The sequence below is a fragment of the Triturus cristatus genome, chromosome 9 (genome assembly GCF_964204655.1).
Source record: "Triturus cristatus chromosome 9, aTriCri1.1, whole genome shotgun sequence".
In the NCBI taxonomy this organism is placed as follows: Eukaryota; Metazoa; Chordata; class Amphibia; order Caudata; family Salamandridae; genus Triturus; species Triturus cristatus.
The window spans coordinates 930,886,840-930,903,846 of NC_140592.1; the positions used below are offsets into that span (position 1 = coordinate 930,886,840).

The following is a 17,007-nucleotide window of genomic DNA, read 5'->3' on the forward strand; positions in this document are numbered from 1 at the left end:
TTAATGCAGAGTGAACTAAATTGGATAAACTAAAATTGGATTAATAAGAAATGAGTTTGTGATTCTTTAATAAGGTATTGAAAATTAACCAAATGTTTCCGAAGCTTTAATTGTGTTTTATGGTTTAAATCTCTTTATTGAAATTTTAATAATCGTATACAAAACATTCATGCAGGTTAAGCCATCATGTTGTTTAACATTGCTAAATCTGTGACCCGAAAAGGACAATCTAAGTCCGACAGTGCTGGAAGGGATCCTTGCCAATGTGGAAGAACTGTGCATATACCATGAATAACAAAGGGATCCCCAAACAACAGAAAGACCCCGAAATCCTACCCTTTCCCCTTCACTCCCCCCACCGTGTTCCAAGTCCACCACCTAAGCTATCTAAACTCTGACTGTCCTCCAGCTCTATGTCGTTTGTTGCTCATCAGAGAGGCACAATAAGCGGGGATATCAGGGGCAAGTGATTTCCCGAAATTCAGAAGTCAAGATGGATAGAAAGGGTTGCCAGATTTCCACATATTTAGATCCCTCTCCAGGCATTGTCAGTGTTAGCTTCTCCATGCCACAGATGGTATAGCCAGCCTGTGAAGGTTGGGATGTGGGCAGTACGCCAGTGTGTAAGTATGTTTTGCATTGCTGTGCCCAGCGCAATCGCTATCTGGCGGCCTCTGCGGGAGCGCAATGGGTAAGTCAGAGGATTTGGAAGGCCTAGAAGGACATATGAGGGAAGTCGTGGGATTTCTGTATCAAAATGTTTATCTATTTCGTCCAGTACTTGTTTCCAATAGGGCTGGAGGTGGACGCACTCCCACAGTAGGTGTACCAATGTTCCTTCCTGTTCACAACCCCGCCAACACGTTGCTTCTCTAGTGTGGTCCATGGCATGGATACGTTCAGGGGTACAATACCAGTATGTAGCTATCTTTGTAAGGGTTTCGGTGAGTCCCATGTGATAAGCGGAGTGACGTACTCTATAATATATGCCTTCTCACTCTTTATGATTGAGTGTCCTACCTAATTCCCTTTCCCAGCGTGCCCGGCCGGAGCTGTAAGTATGAGTAAATCTGGCCTGTAGCATCTTGTATAAGTCGGAAATAAGCTTTTTGTCTGTTTTGCGTGTAATAAGCCAGTGCTCATAGGGAAGGTGTCTATCAGCCATGGGACGTACCTGATCACTGAGCGCCCAATGTCGCGCTTGCAGATACCGAAGTCTCTCCTCCTCGGGCATCCCATAATCTTGTTTAAATTGGGAGAAAGGGAGAACTCCCTCTGTGGTGTACATATGATAAAGGAAGTGGCACCCAGAGGGTCGCCACCTCGCAAAAGCTTCTGTGTCCATACCTGGGGTGAAATCAGGGTTATCCATCAATGCAGTGAGTGGAGACGGGAAAGTAGTAAATTCATGCTTGGTGTTGGTCTGGTCCCATATCTCCATTGGGACCTGCGTGATATATGAAGCGTATAAATTAGGGGGTCTGTGTTGTTTGCAGAGGAATGGAATTTCCTGCAAGGGTCTAGCAGCTATCGTTTGGTCTTAGAATAACCAGTGTTTCTCTGACTCCCACCGACTCCACTCAACCAGCAAACGTAATTGTGCGGCCTGGAAATAGAGCTGCAGATCAGGGAGTCCGAGACCCCATCCCTCTGGGGGGAGCGTCGTCAGCCTCTGTTTTAGGCGTGGCTTCCGGCCATTCCATATGAACTGAGCTAGTTCCGATTGCGTTTGCTTAAAGCAGCCCGAGGGTGGCCTGAGAGGAATGGTATGAAACAGATAAAGGATCTGCGGGAGAATGGTCATCTTAACTGCGGCTACTTTACCTAGTATCGATAGAGGGTAATGCTTCCAGCAGCCTAGTTCCTGACGGATTTTCTGCCGCAGCAGGGTGTAATTAATAATAGCCGTGTTCGGAAGAGAGGAGGCCAATCGAATCCCCAAATACGGGATCGCGTCCTCCGCCCATTGAATGGGGAATAAGCTTTGCAAGTATTTCCGGGTGGGTCGTTCCAGAGACAAATCCAGGGCAACCGACTTGTCCATGTTCATTTTGAACCCAGCAGTGTGCGCAAAAAGATCTAAATCTTCTAAACATACTGGCACACGTGGGTTAGATAATGAAATCAGAACATCATCAGCGTAAAGACTGATCGTGTGGACGTAGCCACCAAATCTGATCCCCGTGACCTACGGGTTGAGTCGCATCCTTTGGGCCAGAGGCTCCATGTAAAGAGCGAAAAGGAGGGGCGACAAAGGGCACCCCTGCCTTGTGCCTCTCTCAATAGTGAACCGGGGAGATGTGTGTCCATTGACTCGGACTGTTGCCATCGGAAACTTATAGCAGTTCAAGACATATGTGCGGAATTTCACGCCCAGTCCCACTCTCTCCAGAACTTGCTCCAGATAGGGCCAATGAACCCTATTGAACGCTTTTTCGGCGTTGATAGCTAGCATCATGTATTCCCCCTGTGTGCGTGTGGCTTTTTCGATAAGATGCAAGGCTCGCTTCGTGTTATCAGAAGTTTGGCGTTCTGGTACAAAGTCCACCAGTCCGGGCATGAGAGGTGCGAGGCATGAGGCTAGAATCCCCGTATATAATTTAAGGTCGACATTAAGAAGGGAGATAGGGCGATATGCCCCGCATTGAGTCTTGTCCTTCCCCGGTTTGGGAATCACTGCTATAGAGGCTTCCAGAAAGTCTCCCGGGATCGCCCCAGGCTCTGAGAAGGAATTGAAAAGTTGAGTGAGAAGAGGGCCGAGTTGGTCACAGAACGTTTTATAAAAGACAGCTGGGAAGCCATCCGACCCAGGTGTCTTCGCTAACTTGAGATGCGAGATGGCGGCGATAACTTCTTCTGGTCGAATATCTCTGTCAAGGTGATTAGCTTGATCTTTAGATAGAGCTGACAAGGGGATGGAGTCAAGGAAGGCCGCTCCAGTTGTGCTCTCTAGTGGAGAGCTAGCGTAAAGGTTAGCGTAAAAATCACAGAACGCCTCGGCAATGTCGCTATCCTCCGTGACTCGTCTTCCGCCCCTCCGGAGGATCTCCTGCACCCTCTGTGTCTGTCTAGTCTCACGCAATTTATGAGCAAGAAGACACCCGCACCTGTCCCTCCCTGTATAATAAGCGTGTCTCAGTCGCAAGGCTGCAAATTCTGCCCTATCTTGGTCGAGTGCTGCGAGTTGGTGGCGCACTGCTTTATGTTGCCTCCACACTCGGGGGGGATCCTGTTCTCTGGTGCATCTGTTCCAGTTCTCTGGTCCGTTGGGTGAGCTCTTCCCGTTTGCGTCTGCGCTCAACATTGTCTGCGGCAGAGATGGCAATTAACTCCCCCCGAATGACTGCCTTCAGTGCCTCCCACTGCGTTGCAAGAGTGGTGTCAGTGTTGCTGTTGTGAGAGAGGTAGTCAGTGATGACGTGTTGCATTCGTGTAACCACCTCTTTGCGGTGCAGTAGCGTTTCCCTGAGGCGCCATGTTCTAAGAGGTCGGTGGACCGGTGGAAGGGAGAAAGTAACAGTCACTGGGGCATGATCTGAGAGGGAGGTGACTATTTCTACCTCTGACGCCAGCACGTGTATGGGTGTGGACGCCAGAAAGTAATCCAACCGGGCACATGTTTTATGCGCATTGGAATAGTACATATATTCGCGGCTTTGGGGGATGAAGCTGCGCCATAGATCGCTGAACCCTAAGTCATGTAAATGGGTCAGACCCTCTGTGGAGAGCGCTCCTGTCTGGTGTGTGCGTTGACACGATCTGTCTAAAGTGTAACGAGGTTTAAATCTCCCCCCAACAGAATGTGGCGATCGGGAGTGGTTGAGGCTTCTGTAAGAGCCGAGTGAAAGAATCGTTCTTGGCCTTCATTAGGAGCATACACCGAACCAATGATGAACGTGTTTAATTGTGTTTTAGCTGGTTCTAAATCCCCATCAACCAGTCCAACTAATTGGTCCATCGACCAAGTGGTGGAGTGCCTTGATATTAAAGTCAGGATTCTATAGGAGCTAATGTATATAATGTATTTAATATAAAGGAATTATTCCTGATAGGTAATAAGGTACCCCCACATGTCCAGCGCTTCTTTTTCTCCTGTGCACAGACTTGAGTGAGACGTATGAGTGTTGGTGTTATGGGCCCCACCAATGAATGAATGTATGAATGAATTAGTGTGGTGACGAGTCTGTGACATAGGGGGAATATGTAAATTTGCCCTTTTCCGCTGGAGCACATACATGATAAATCTTATTCAGAAAGAAGAATCCCGATTTAAATGTGGCTCCCTACCAGCTGAAGGTTCACCCCTTTCAGGCAAGTTCATGGTGAAAATAAATCCTCTGATTATATATATATATATTTTGTTATCTCCCTCTTTCTGCTTTCTCAATATTGGAATGCATGTTATCGGGCAGCTTAAAATTTACATGTTAAAATCTTGTGGCAAGCCAACTCAGAATGTCGGTGTTCTAGGGTGAATAAAACAACACTATCTTCAGCACAAATAATTAGTATGGACACTGCTTCCAAACTGTAAGACTGTGAAAAAAATGCAAGATGTAAAAATCCAAGTAAAAGCTCGGGCACGGTCTCAGCCTTCCTAGTAAACTGAGGAGTCGGCACATGGCCATAGAAAGAGGACATGCCTAAAGGGTGACAGTCGCTGAAATCGAAGAAGGACTGAAATCCTTCCTAGCAGCGTATGGAGGTAGAAAGAGGACTGCGGTCACTCTCTTCCGCGACTGTGGAAACCGATGGAGGGGGCTGGAAACACTCTCTTATCGGTCATTTATATTCTCTAGCAATGTTTTCGCGCCTGTATTAGTGCGACCGTCTAACGAGAGCCGTGTGCTAATAACCCTTTTGTTATGAACGTACTGCGTTATCGCTTTCCCATGGTGATAATAGTGCATCTATGAAGTAAAACATGCGGAAACGTTGTGTTAAACTTGGTAAGTGATGCGCTGCGTGTTTCTACATACATTCAGGAATCAGGTGCTAAGCACGAGGTACAAGGTTCAAATGATATGTTCCGGTTTTGTAACAGATCAGCGCAGCTTCTAGATATCCTCACCAGCCGCGGGAGGGTGTGTCCTGTGAGCAGGGAGGTAGCGTGGCTCGGCCCCTCCCAGACCTTGTGAGAGGAGGGAGAGAACCGGAGAGTCACTGTCAACAGCAAAGCAGCAGGAAGGAGAGAGCAGCAGCAGCTCGCTGGCGAGAGGAGGGAGGAGGAGTGCATCCCCGAGAGCCGCTGGGTGCTGCCGGTACCCGGGGCTGCTGCTGCTTTCACTGAGGTGCTGCACGCACACACACTGCCACAGGTGAGCAGGAAGTAAGCTTACATGAACATTGGTGGGTTACCAGCATGGCAGCAACAGAGTGGGTGGAGTGGACCATTTAGGTCGCTTGGCAGAAGGTACTGCTGTCGGAACTAAGTACTGCTGGCAGTACCAGGCCAGTTACTAGTGTGTACCGTTACCAGGGCTATTGCTTTTCGGACCAGGACTCGGTCATTAAATTCATGATGCTGTTTGCATCTGTGTCGTCTGTCGGTACCGGGGTAACTGCCTTGAGGGGCAGATTTCCTGTCACTTGTCGCAGATTACCAGACTAGACATGGAGTGCTGGGGAGGGTATCAGTGGGAAAGGACCATTTTCTGAAAAGTAAACGTTATTGAAGTCCTTCGAATGTTTTCACGCTTTGAGGTCTCTGCGAGTTGTACAGGTCTTTGGAAACTGTGAATTGAAAGCTTGGCAGGGAATTATTGTCACCTGCTGGCTGCATCCTCCGGTTCGTACGAGCTAATTTATGGGAGCAAGTATATGCTGCAGTAATTGTAACCTGCAGGTCGTTGTCAATTAACTAAATTGGTGGATTAACACATCGAACGCATGTGTGTGGGTGTGTCTGTAACGGGGTTAATTTTTTATATTATGTTGTAATATTGATATAGTATGAATCTACCTCTAAAAGAGAAGTGGAGAGCTTCACAGGTGGAATGTTATGTCCGAAGAGCATCTCACGCTAGAGCAGTTCATGGAAGAGTGTTAAATGTGTGGTACCGGTTGAAACCAGGTTACAAAAACAGACGATGGGGAGGTTTGATAATGGCCGCTGGTTATTGGGTCATTCTAACACAGCACACTACATTGTTACTTTTTCATTACATATATTAACAGCTTGAGGTACAGCGGTTACTTAAAGCTTTAAGTGGGGTTAAAAACGGTGGTGGTGGGGGGAGGGGGGGTGCTAAAAGCACCGTAACCAAAAAGGTTTAACTAGAGAGCCTTTGCAAGAGGCTTGGTTTATGTAATTAAGGGTGTGCCTTAAAACAGGTAAACTAAATTTCTGTGCTTCCCACTTCAGACCAGTATTTTGGTGTCTCTCTGTGAGCTTTCTGGTATTTCATCCGACATATCATACAACCGCAGGCATGTGTCTAAAACAAGCCAGCCCTATTGACTTTGTCAAGGCTTGTTAACCATATCAGATAAATTCGTTTGTTGTGAATGAATAGAACTAAAAATGTTTAAATTCTTTAAAAATAGGACAGTGAATTAAGTATTACCGAGTAGTGGTCTAAAATGTCGCAGCCACTCCTGGTCTTCTTTACACAACACTTTCCCATGCAGTTTCTCTGTTAGACGTGTGCACCCTTTTTCTCCCCACATCTTTCTAAAAGCCTCTCTGTGCATTTCACACATCACCGCTTTCACATACTCTTTTTTAACTTTATTCTCTATTTGTGTGTGTGTGTGCTACTTGCATCTCCTTCACTTAATCACCTCCTCACAAACACAGCACACCCACTCACCTGTAAGCACTGCTTTTTCTTCTACATACTGACAGCTTTGTACTTAATTGACACACTTTCCCAAAGAATGACAATAGCAATTATACTGTGTGACCGTTGCTCTCTGTGTAGAAGCAAAATATTGGAAAAATATTCCGAACACCTTTATGGCCCACTTACAGGAACTGTTAGAAATGCACACTACTTTCAGCCTCAACTCTAGAACTCAATCATAGGCCGTTTATAAAAACCCACCCACAACCTGAACTCTCCCAAACAGCTTGAGGCGACTGTTTACATTGTGGCCATCGGAACTCGGACCCACCCCCACTCCGAAAGACCATGCTCACAATCTTGGCATCATCCTGGGTAGTGAACACTGCAGGAAATTCTAGATCAATGTTGTCTCTTCAGTCTGCTTCCACACCCTCTGCATGCTATGCAAAGTCTTCAAGTGGCTCCCCATCTACTCCAGGAAATTTGTGACGCAGGTACACATCACCAGCAGACTGAACTACGGCAAAGCACTGTATGCAGGCACCACCACTTAACTCATGAGAAGACTCCAGACAATCCAGAATGCAGCAGCCAGACTCATCCTCAACCTGCCAAAGAGGACCCACATCATCCAGCACCTGAAAGACCTCCACTGGCTTCCCATACAGAAAAGATGTAAATTCATGCTCCTGACACATGACTATAAAGCCCTCCACGACCAAGGACCGCCTACATGAACCACATCCTGTACTTCCAACTACCTCCCAGGAACCTCTGCTCCGCTCATCTTACCCTCCAACAGATACCACACATTGATGCACCTGAGGACGCTCCTACTCCCTCGTGGCCACAAAGTCCTGGAAGGCCCGTCCCATTCACCTCCATATTTCACGCTTGCTGATCCACTTCAGGAAGGGGCTCAAGACCTGGCTTTTTGACTGACACTGCTGCATTGCACCTGGATACCCTCTCGGGTGAAAAGCAGCGCAGTTTGATTGTTTATGCGCTATACAAGTCATATGTTGCAAGTAAAGAAACCCAACATCCTGGAAAAAGGAAAAAACTCTGATGAAATGCATAATTAAGTAAAACATGGAAAATGTTAACAAGCTGTATAGATGACATGGGTTATTGTAATGTTTTTTTTAAAGTTATTGAGAAATCAATTAGTGTTTTTCCTATAAAGTTAAGATATCAATATAGGGCCCAATTGGAACCCATTTCCTAGTCTGTTTTTATTAACTGCGGGGTCAGATACCCACAGGGACGGACCCACCGTACTTAAAGCCCTGAGTTTACTCATGAGACTCATGTTTGGTCATGTGAGGAAACCAGGTCTAGAACCCATATCCGTAGGTTCCAAGGTCAGAATGTGTGCACTTTAAATGCCAACAATAAAAAAGTTTCTTTAGTTGGGAGATTGACATAGTAGCCTACATTCTACTAGAAGACAAGGAAAGTACTTTTATCATGAGTTTTGCAACTCTCAAGTGACACCCGACAGAGACACGTCCCCCATCTTAGGAGTTAATTTCATATGGAGTTTGGGTGATCGCCCCAGAATACACACCTTGGATTATTGTTGACAGTAACATACCCTGCAGTTGCTGCCAGTATCACTGGCTTCAGCTAATACCTGCCTGCTGCCGCCAGTGCTAGCAGATGCTGCTTTGAGTCGTTTCTTTATCAGCAGAAACTCTGCTGTAAGTACTAGGGTCGGCTGGAACTTGCTCTGGTATCACTGCAGACTCTGCTAGTTGCTGCTGTTGATAGCGCCAGGGGCTGTTACTTGAAACAGCCAGGACCTGTTGCTGCTACGACCAGGCAGATCTGCCAGTGACTGGCTCTTGCTTCTGCAAGGGGGCGTGCCCAGAGCATGCTGAGACCAGGTTTGAATGGGAATTTGAGTCAGGGGCGCTTGCCTGAGTGTAAGGAATCAGCAAACATGGAGATCACGGTCTGCAGTGAGGATAGAATGGAGTGGAATTTTACACTTTTCAAATCTGCTGTTGCTGCTGCTTGGGAGATTCATTGCTTGCTCTGTAGCAAGAAGTGTTCATCCCATAGATCTGGCTAGAAAGGTTTCCGTTTACAGTAGCAGCGACAGGAGCACACCGGGTAGAAAAAAGGGTCGCCCACCAAAATCAAAGTGGCCCCCATTAGTGAGCCAGAGAACTAAAAGAAAATGGCATATGTGTGTAAACTGGGCAGTTTTTAACTTGTATAAGTGTTTGCGATGTATGGAGGACTGATCGGATTTGAGCTTGCTTCAGGGAATGTTTGTGTTGAGGCTCGAGAAATTAAAAATAAAAACCAGCCCAACAGACAACAAAAGAGGCCCGCAAACAGACCAAAACCGGCCCACACACTGACCTGCCAGGCCAGCCCGTCGGACACTGCTGGATTGCCCCATAGGCCAGTTGGACTTTGAACTTATGAGAAAGGATCGGAGTCTGATTTTTTTTTTTTTTTTTTTTTAAGAGACAAAACTCCGTAAAGTTGCATCATACCTGACCGTAAAGAAAACTCCATGCGCTGACGGAAAACGTCCACAGACAAGTCAAACTAAACAAGCGCATGCACAGACCTGCTGTCTCGTCCGGGATAAGAGACTGTTAATAACAGGGAGGGGAGAGAGGGTTTCATCTCTGAGAGCAGTTGCCGGCTCTAGAAGCCGCAGCGTTGCATGTCGAAAGCCTGCACCCCAGGACAGGTCGGGAGAGGAGCGTTGGGGGGGCATTAGGGAACAGTAGGGGTGCATTAGGGAACAGTAGGGCGTGCGCAGCCGGACCAGAGAGTTTATTCTTGAGAGCAGGTGCTTCTTTTGATTTGTTTACAGATAGTGGGAGACGGTGACCTTGGTAGGAGGGAACAGATCATTTCAGTTAATTCAGATCGTCAGAAGTGGATTTTATTCGATATAACGCAAAATGGGATTGCCGCGTTTCTGTGGCTCCAGAACATCATTTCCAAGTCATTTTGCAAAGGGTTTTTTGGGGTTCATGTCCTGATTTGTATCAATCACACGAATTAAACAACACAGAGGATATCACAGACATGTATTAGAAAAGTCCTGCAAAGGACACGTGTTCCGATGACACGAAGCGAAGTAGCAACGTGAGAATAAACTGAGCTCCAAGGTGCAGTAGAGTGCTTCCTAGAGCAAAGATTTAATGCAGGAAAGTTTCTCAAAAAGGCCTCTGTAATATTGAAGGTACCGTGTGTAGGGCCAGGTTAAGGCCATGTTACTGAAAAGAAGATGTGAGGGTAACATGTAATTGGGACTGCACTGGACAGCAGGTTTCAATTGTTTTTACATGTTTACAATTTTATAATGAGGGATATAAAGTGAGTTGGCCAAAGATGGATGCTTTTTTGGTTAGGTTCCTAAATTCAGATTAAACCCTGTTCTCTGAAGGGGCTCCAGTTATCAGTTTAGCCATTTCATAGCTACATGCCTAAGAGTTCTCCCCTTCCGCATCTGAAGGAGACTGGACAGTATATATTTCTTGACTACTCTCTGTCCAGTGCAAAGGTACTGAGCACAACAGGACTGGCCAGAGATCTAGACTGGTCCTAATGCCACTGCAGAGGGTCTCTGTGTTTTCTCGTTTTCAACCGGAGTAGCATATGTTATTAGCTGACCAAACAAAACCAGTTATCCTGAACCTGGCGCCTCCTTTTGTGAATCCATGTGACGGCTCTGCACAGGGCAGGCCCTCTCAGCCCAGAGTAAACAGGTTGGCTGGGCTTATTAACACTCAGCTCCATTGTATGATTATTGTTTGTGTTTTTCTTTTTTGTGGTAATATTCCAGTCTTGCGTGAACTTTGTTCCATTTCGTTAGGATTAACATATTTCTAGGAAATTTGTCTTTTCCCTGTTCTGATATCTCTTTTCTCTCATTCTTTCACTTTAGGAAATCTTCTTATCACATGCTAAAGGCGGATTTTGCATTTTACCTGGAGCTTGGAGGCCACAGCGGTGCTCCAAGCAGGACCGTTCATAAGTATTAGTTTTTACTTTTGTTCACCCAACATCTATATTTTTGTAAATCCTGTAACTGAACGAAAATGCAGACCTTTCTAAAAGGAAAAAGGGTTGGCTACTGGATGAGCGAGAAAAAGATCAAAAAGCTGAATTTCCAGGCTTTTGCGGACATGTGCAGGTAAAGAAATAACTTTCTTATGTTACCAAGTGTTGCTTCTAAATGAAATTAATTTTGATTATACTACTTAGCCCTCCGTTACCAATTTAAGTCTGACTGGCCTGACACAAGTTATTTGTTTACATGACTGCAGATGTACAGTTTGCCCGTGGGAACATTACCTCTAGTCCCATGCACTAATATTTTCTCTCCTAATTCTTACCTTGCTTACCCTATGCAATCTCCAACTTAGCAGTATTTCACTCAGTACTGCTTGTCCAGTGTCTGGACACCATTTACTAGTTTCTTCACGTTTGCTTGTTATGTAATTTTGTTGCTTGTATTGCTTTTCCTAAAAGGGTATTTTCTGATGTTGTCCTAGAGCCTCTCTTTTGCTCCTACAGCTTCTCACCCCATACCAGCTCTGTAAGAGTTATCTTTCTTTAAGAATGCATATATTTTGTCTTGTATGTGCTATCTTGGTGATTTAAAGGTCCTCGGGATGATTCCAAACTAGAGTTTCACAATTCTGAGTTGCTAAAACCTATACCAGTTTGAGAGCCGAGATGAAGCGCATAACTGCAAAATGCAATGCCCAGTCCTGTTTTGTTGTTGTTCACAATTTTTCTTTCCTGAACTCGATTTGGCTGCAGAGATCCTTTCTCCTACTCTCATGACCACTCTTCAGCTTTTTAAAATGTTGATACTTTTTTCCAGTGTGTCTGAAGTAAACCAACCGTCATTTATACAATCCCGTAAAAAAATATGTACAGTGGTATGTTTAGTATTTGATGGAGGAGGACCTATCTAGTTTATGAGGGCATGGCACCATCTTTGCGGGCAAACATATCTGTGACGGCAAACATATCTGTGACATATTTTGCATGTAATATCTGCACAGTAACAGAAGTATGCATTTGTAATAGTTTGACTGCAGCTTTCCCATGCTGCCTGATTCCTGTGTTAATCTCACTCGATATTTATTTACAGTTCTCGACATGCTGTACTTGTTCTCAGCTCGTCAACCCTTCATACCATACACAGCCTCTTTGCTATATTTAACGATCACATTTGACACTATTAAAGGGGAAAGATTCAACATTAGGACAGGGTGACCCTAACACAATAAAAGGATGAGTGACGTGATGGCACTGACACCATTACCAAAGTGAAACAAAACTACTAAAAAAAACTGCAGCATGCCGAGAACTCGTAATTCGAATGCAGCTGTAAAATACAGACGAAACACTGAGCTTAGCGGTCTGTCTTGCATAAGAAAAAAGTGTTAAATACTGCTTTGAGAATGTGAAGGTACAAATTGCAAAAGTACACTTCTACAAAGAGTTTTTGGTTTGCTTGACACCGTGGTGATAGCTAACCCTATAATTTGGACTTCAGTGGAATTTGTCGGTTTACCACATAGAAGTGCAGTTGTTAGACGAGATTAGCCAGGCTGTGATATAACTACACAGGCTTGCTTCTGAATTATTTAGGATTTTAGAAGCTTCGGGTGCCTCTAGGTTGGGAGGAACGTTTAACTGAAAGGAAAGCGTTGCGCCTGCTCCCCTAGGGCACCTTGTCAAACTGCACGTCTGTTTGATATGTTTGTAAAGCTTGCAGGAGCTGCACCTCGGTGGAATGCTGCACTTTCTTCATGAACCTGTGTAGAATTGTATTCCACAGATTTGCTTTGCGGTACAGTTAACTTAAACCATTTTCTAAACAAGTTTTGGCAAACCCAATAGGTCTCGCCTATGAGAGCGGTTGGATTTCGCAATGTTTTGTAGCCATGTTGTACAGCAGCACATCTAAAATGAAAAGGAGAGCATGAAGGCAATCAGACGGACAACGGAGGGTTGGCTGGGGAGCCTGGGCAACATGGACAATGGACACAGGGTGGGGGGGAAAAGTACACAAGGGAGAAAGCTGAAAAACAAACACTCTTGTTGAATGCTTAAGCAAAAGGAACACCTGTAAAATGAGCAGTGGAAGAACACAAGTAATCCACCTATGTTGTGGTGGAGAGTTAAACACACGAAGTGGAAGAAAGTCTACAGGAGTTGACTAATAAGAAGCAAATGAGTGATCATGATGCCAACAAATAGTAAGCAATGGGCGGCCTCTAAGCGTCCTGTAAAGTAGCAAAAGGTCTCAAGAGACAGTGCATGCGTGGTGTTAGGTGAGATCTAAGGATGATAAGTGAATACATTCGATTAGGAAGTGTAAGGGTCTGCGCTTTACTGTAACTCTGTGAGTGTGCATTTTCTCTTGTAATCTGTTTAGTGGCAACTGGAAATAGTGGAAATGGAAGCAGTTCACCAAGAGTTCTGCCAATGTTCTACATAAATTAAAAATTAGGGACAAGCCCAGATCAAGTCCTTTTCCCCCTTCAAACTAGTGTTTTTTAATGAAAGAAAGTAATTGTTAATGTATTCACGTGACCGTGCTGCACACGGAGAAGACTTTTAAGCAAACCTCTGTCTGCTGCTTGGATCCTACCTTGGCCACAGCTACTGGAGTTCCTAAGCAGAAACAAGGAATTGGACTTGGCGGTTCCCGATCAAAGTCCTCTCTTCTGACTGAAAAGTGAGCTAATGTTTGCCCGCGTACAGCTCCATTATCTTTCACAAACTGCCCCGCCCGAGCACCTTTGTTCCTCCATTGGTGATATGGATCAGTGGGTTATTGCACCTGCTTGTAGAGACTTGTGTGTAGCCCTAGAGGCGTAGGTCTGGAATTGAATTCATGAGTACCGAGCCTGTTCTTTTCTTGTGCTGTATGTCGGTGCAAGTACTTTTGTTTTATTTCAAGAAGTGTTTGTAAAAAAACTTCCATTCTAGCATAAGAATTGTTTTTTTTTTTTAATTATTCGTTTTTTTCGTACTAACTTCCTGGTTGTTTTTCACAGTCTCTTTGTAAAAATAAATCCAGCGCTTCCATAGATAGGACATTCATAGGACTTCCATAGCGTTAACTTGCTCCCAAACCACTATTTTCCAGTCTCTTCTTAAAGAAAGTACATGTGACAGACCGAGGACCTACTACTTTTATTTAATGCTGGTGGGTACGAGAGGAGGATGTGAAATCAAGAGCATTGAAATGTGCTGGCCATTAGGGATCATTCCTGACGAAAGTCCCCCACTTGGTTATAGAGCCGCCACAAATTGCTCAAGGGACTTACAAGACCCTTTCAGCCATCATTGCGATAGATTGTTTTTTATATTTGTCATCCCGAGTGGGACGGGGATGCCCAGACGTGGGTCCTGTGCTCTCCATGCCACTGGAATCCAGCTATCCTGGCTGAAGAGGGGTGAAACCTATGACATTGTTCTGCATTCTGTCCATCAACTGTTGTTTTTTGCTTCATTGCGATAGTGGTCATGCGTGGATTGAAAAGTTACTTTTAAATAGCTTATTTATTTATTTGGAAGTCTACCGATTTATTGGTATGCTTGGGCCACTCACTGTCTTTTTTAGGTCTCGACCTTGCTATCGCGTAAGCGATCGCAAAGCGAGACTATAGAAAGCGGGTTTGAAAAGTGCTCCCAAAAAGCGGATTGCTTGGCTAGCACGCGCACAATCACGCGCATCGTGCCGCCATGCAATCCGCCTTTTGGGAGCACTTCAAAGGGTCCGCTCCCCCGCCCCTACGCGCGCCACGCTCTGCCGGGCTTGTTTTTCTTTGTCCATTGAGCTCACGTCAGTGGCTACCAATGGCACACAGACAGTGTTGTCAGACCACACAGTGACACTCTGTGATGCACAGATGCACATAGCGATGACGAACTCAACAAACACCAATATCTAACAGCGCCATATAGTGTTGTCCCACACACAGGCACACCACTCAAACAGCGATGACAAATTCAACAAACATCAGTGGCTACCAATGGCACACAGTGTTGTCACACGCACACATACTTACACACACTTCGCACACAGTGTGACACACGAAATAAACGTCAGTGGCTACCAATGGCACACAGTGTTGTCAGACCACACAGTGACACTCAGTGATGCTGCGCACAAACACTGAACCTACATAGATACAAGAGTGCTGGAGATACGCCAGTGTCGCAGACATTGGTGAACCACACAGCGCTACACCACTGCCACATAAAGCTCTTCACCGTGACACACACTGCGCTTGCATCCAGCGCCAGGCGGGGGGGCAGTGGGGAGGGCGAGGCGCTGTAGCAGCCCCAGGAGGCCTTGTGCAGTCTGCCCTCCGCCCTGACGGATTAGACAGAACGCAATTAGCTTTCAGACACAGCCCCCTCTCCCTGCGCCCCCCCCCCGACACACACACACACTGTGTTCAGCTGGGGCTGCAGAGGATTAAACACACAAGGTCCTCTCCAGGCACTGCCGTCTCTCGGCGCTTTCTGCCAGAGAGGAAGCCGCTCCCCCCAGAAATGTCACCCGCGCAAAGATGACACAACCACCAGACGAGCGCGCTGCACTCCACGAAGCGCTTCAGGGGTACTAAGCGCCACATAAATGCAATTACAGCACGGCGCAATTCATTCTGCACGCTGCAGCAGCGGAAAACGACCAAGGACGGGGGTTTCACTATTCACTATTAGTGTTAGGGGGATTATTTCTTATTTAGACAAGCATTTGCAATGCAACAGGTCTCGCATTTATGCGAGTTTGAGCTATTGGCATTGTAAATGACAATGCCTTTTTTATGTTTTGGTTTTTAAAACCTAAATAAAAGGCATTGTCATTTACAATGCCAATAGCTTAAACTCGCGTAAATCCGAGACCTGTTGCATTGCAAATGCTTGTTTTTGTAGGGTCATGGTATCCTTTTATAATACATTGTGGAGTATTCCACGTTACCGAAGATGAAGGTGTCCAAAGAAGGTCGCATCACATGATTACTTGTGTTGTAAGGTTGCAGACCCCTTTGCTCTTTCCCTTAATCAAAGTAATTGCACTACAAATCCAACGGGTTATAGCTATTTAAGTTTTTCTTTGTCTGCCAATGAGTTTGAACTGTCAGAGAGACGGTTTTCCTGTAAATAATTTGAAGGGAAAGCCACCTTTTTTTTTTATGTTTGAAAGCTTTATTAGAGAAAAATAAGTATTACAATAAGGTGACATCAGCCAATATGAGAACAAAGGTAAAAAATGGGACAAAGAAAATAGAAGCAGCTAATATCACAATGAAAAACAAAGCATTTTAAATAATGGGGAGGGAAGGAGGGGAGGGAGGGGAGGAGAGAAGAAAACAAAAACATGGTATTGATCGTAGAAGATGGGTAAGCAATAATAGGAAACACAGTCAATGGCAATCAAAACGTACAGTAAAAGACCATCATATGAGTAATTGCATGGATTAAAAAGAAGTATGAAGTAGGTCAATATAAAGCTAAGTAATAACAATATTGAGACTGAAAAATATCATGAAGAACTGCAGGCAAGAGTACATGTGTTCAAGGGGGCTTGAAATTATCTGAAGATAGTGGAGAGTAACTCTTTTTGGCGGATTGATCAAGGTATAGAGTAAGAGGTAGCCAGTAAAATTCAACATTTCGGGAGGGTTTACAGGAGGAAGCAAAGGCAACATCAAGTCTGTGCGAGTGACATACAAGATTCCACCAACAATTGAGAGACAATTTGTTCAGAGATTTCCAATTAGAGACAATATGCTGTAATGCCAGAGCCAGCATAAGGTCAAAAAGACCGCAAGAATGTGGGGGGAGGTCTAAATCCACTAAAAGGCTACCGAGAAATACTAAAGAAGGAGAAAATTGAATAGAGAGGTTGAAAATGCGAGAAAGGCGAGAGAATAGCTGAGACCAGAAAATACGAGTTGAAGGGCAAAAGAAGAAGAGGTGGAAAAGATCCGCAGAAGGGGCATTACAGGTCCAACAGTTAGATACAGCGTCAGGTTGAAAGCGAGAGATAGAAAGAGGAGAAAGGTATAGTCTGTGGTAAAAGAAAAATAGGGATTGAGTGAGAGAGGCAGTACGGGAAATCTTCAAGGAACGAGCCCATATTTTGTCCCAGAAAGAAGTCGGCCATGAAGAATGTAAGTCTGTCTCCCAGGACAATTCTAATTTT

General features: G+C 45.2%; 1 protein-coding gene across 2 annotated transcripts in view; it reads left to right on the plus strand.

The window, feature by feature from the left end:
• The first annotated feature begins 4,724 nt into the window (after nt 1-4,724).
• ITPK1 (inositol-tetrakisphosphate 1-kinase) overlaps nt 4,725-17,007 on the plus strand; it is a 596,101-nt gene continuing 583,818 nt past the window's right edge. The window contains exons 1-2 of one of the 2 annotated variants that reach the window (XM_085626490.1): nt 4,725-4,949; nt 10,708-10,956. In XM_085626490.1, coding sequence (XP_085482616.1) covers nt 10,862-10,956 — 95 coding nt within the window. In that variant the 5' untranslated portion in view covers nt 4,725-4,949; nt 10,708-10,861. Of the gene's footprint in view, nt 4,950-5,099; nt 5,319-10,707; nt 10,957-17,007 lie in introns of those variants that run through there. The other variant, XM_085626489.1, reaches the window with a different exon arrangement.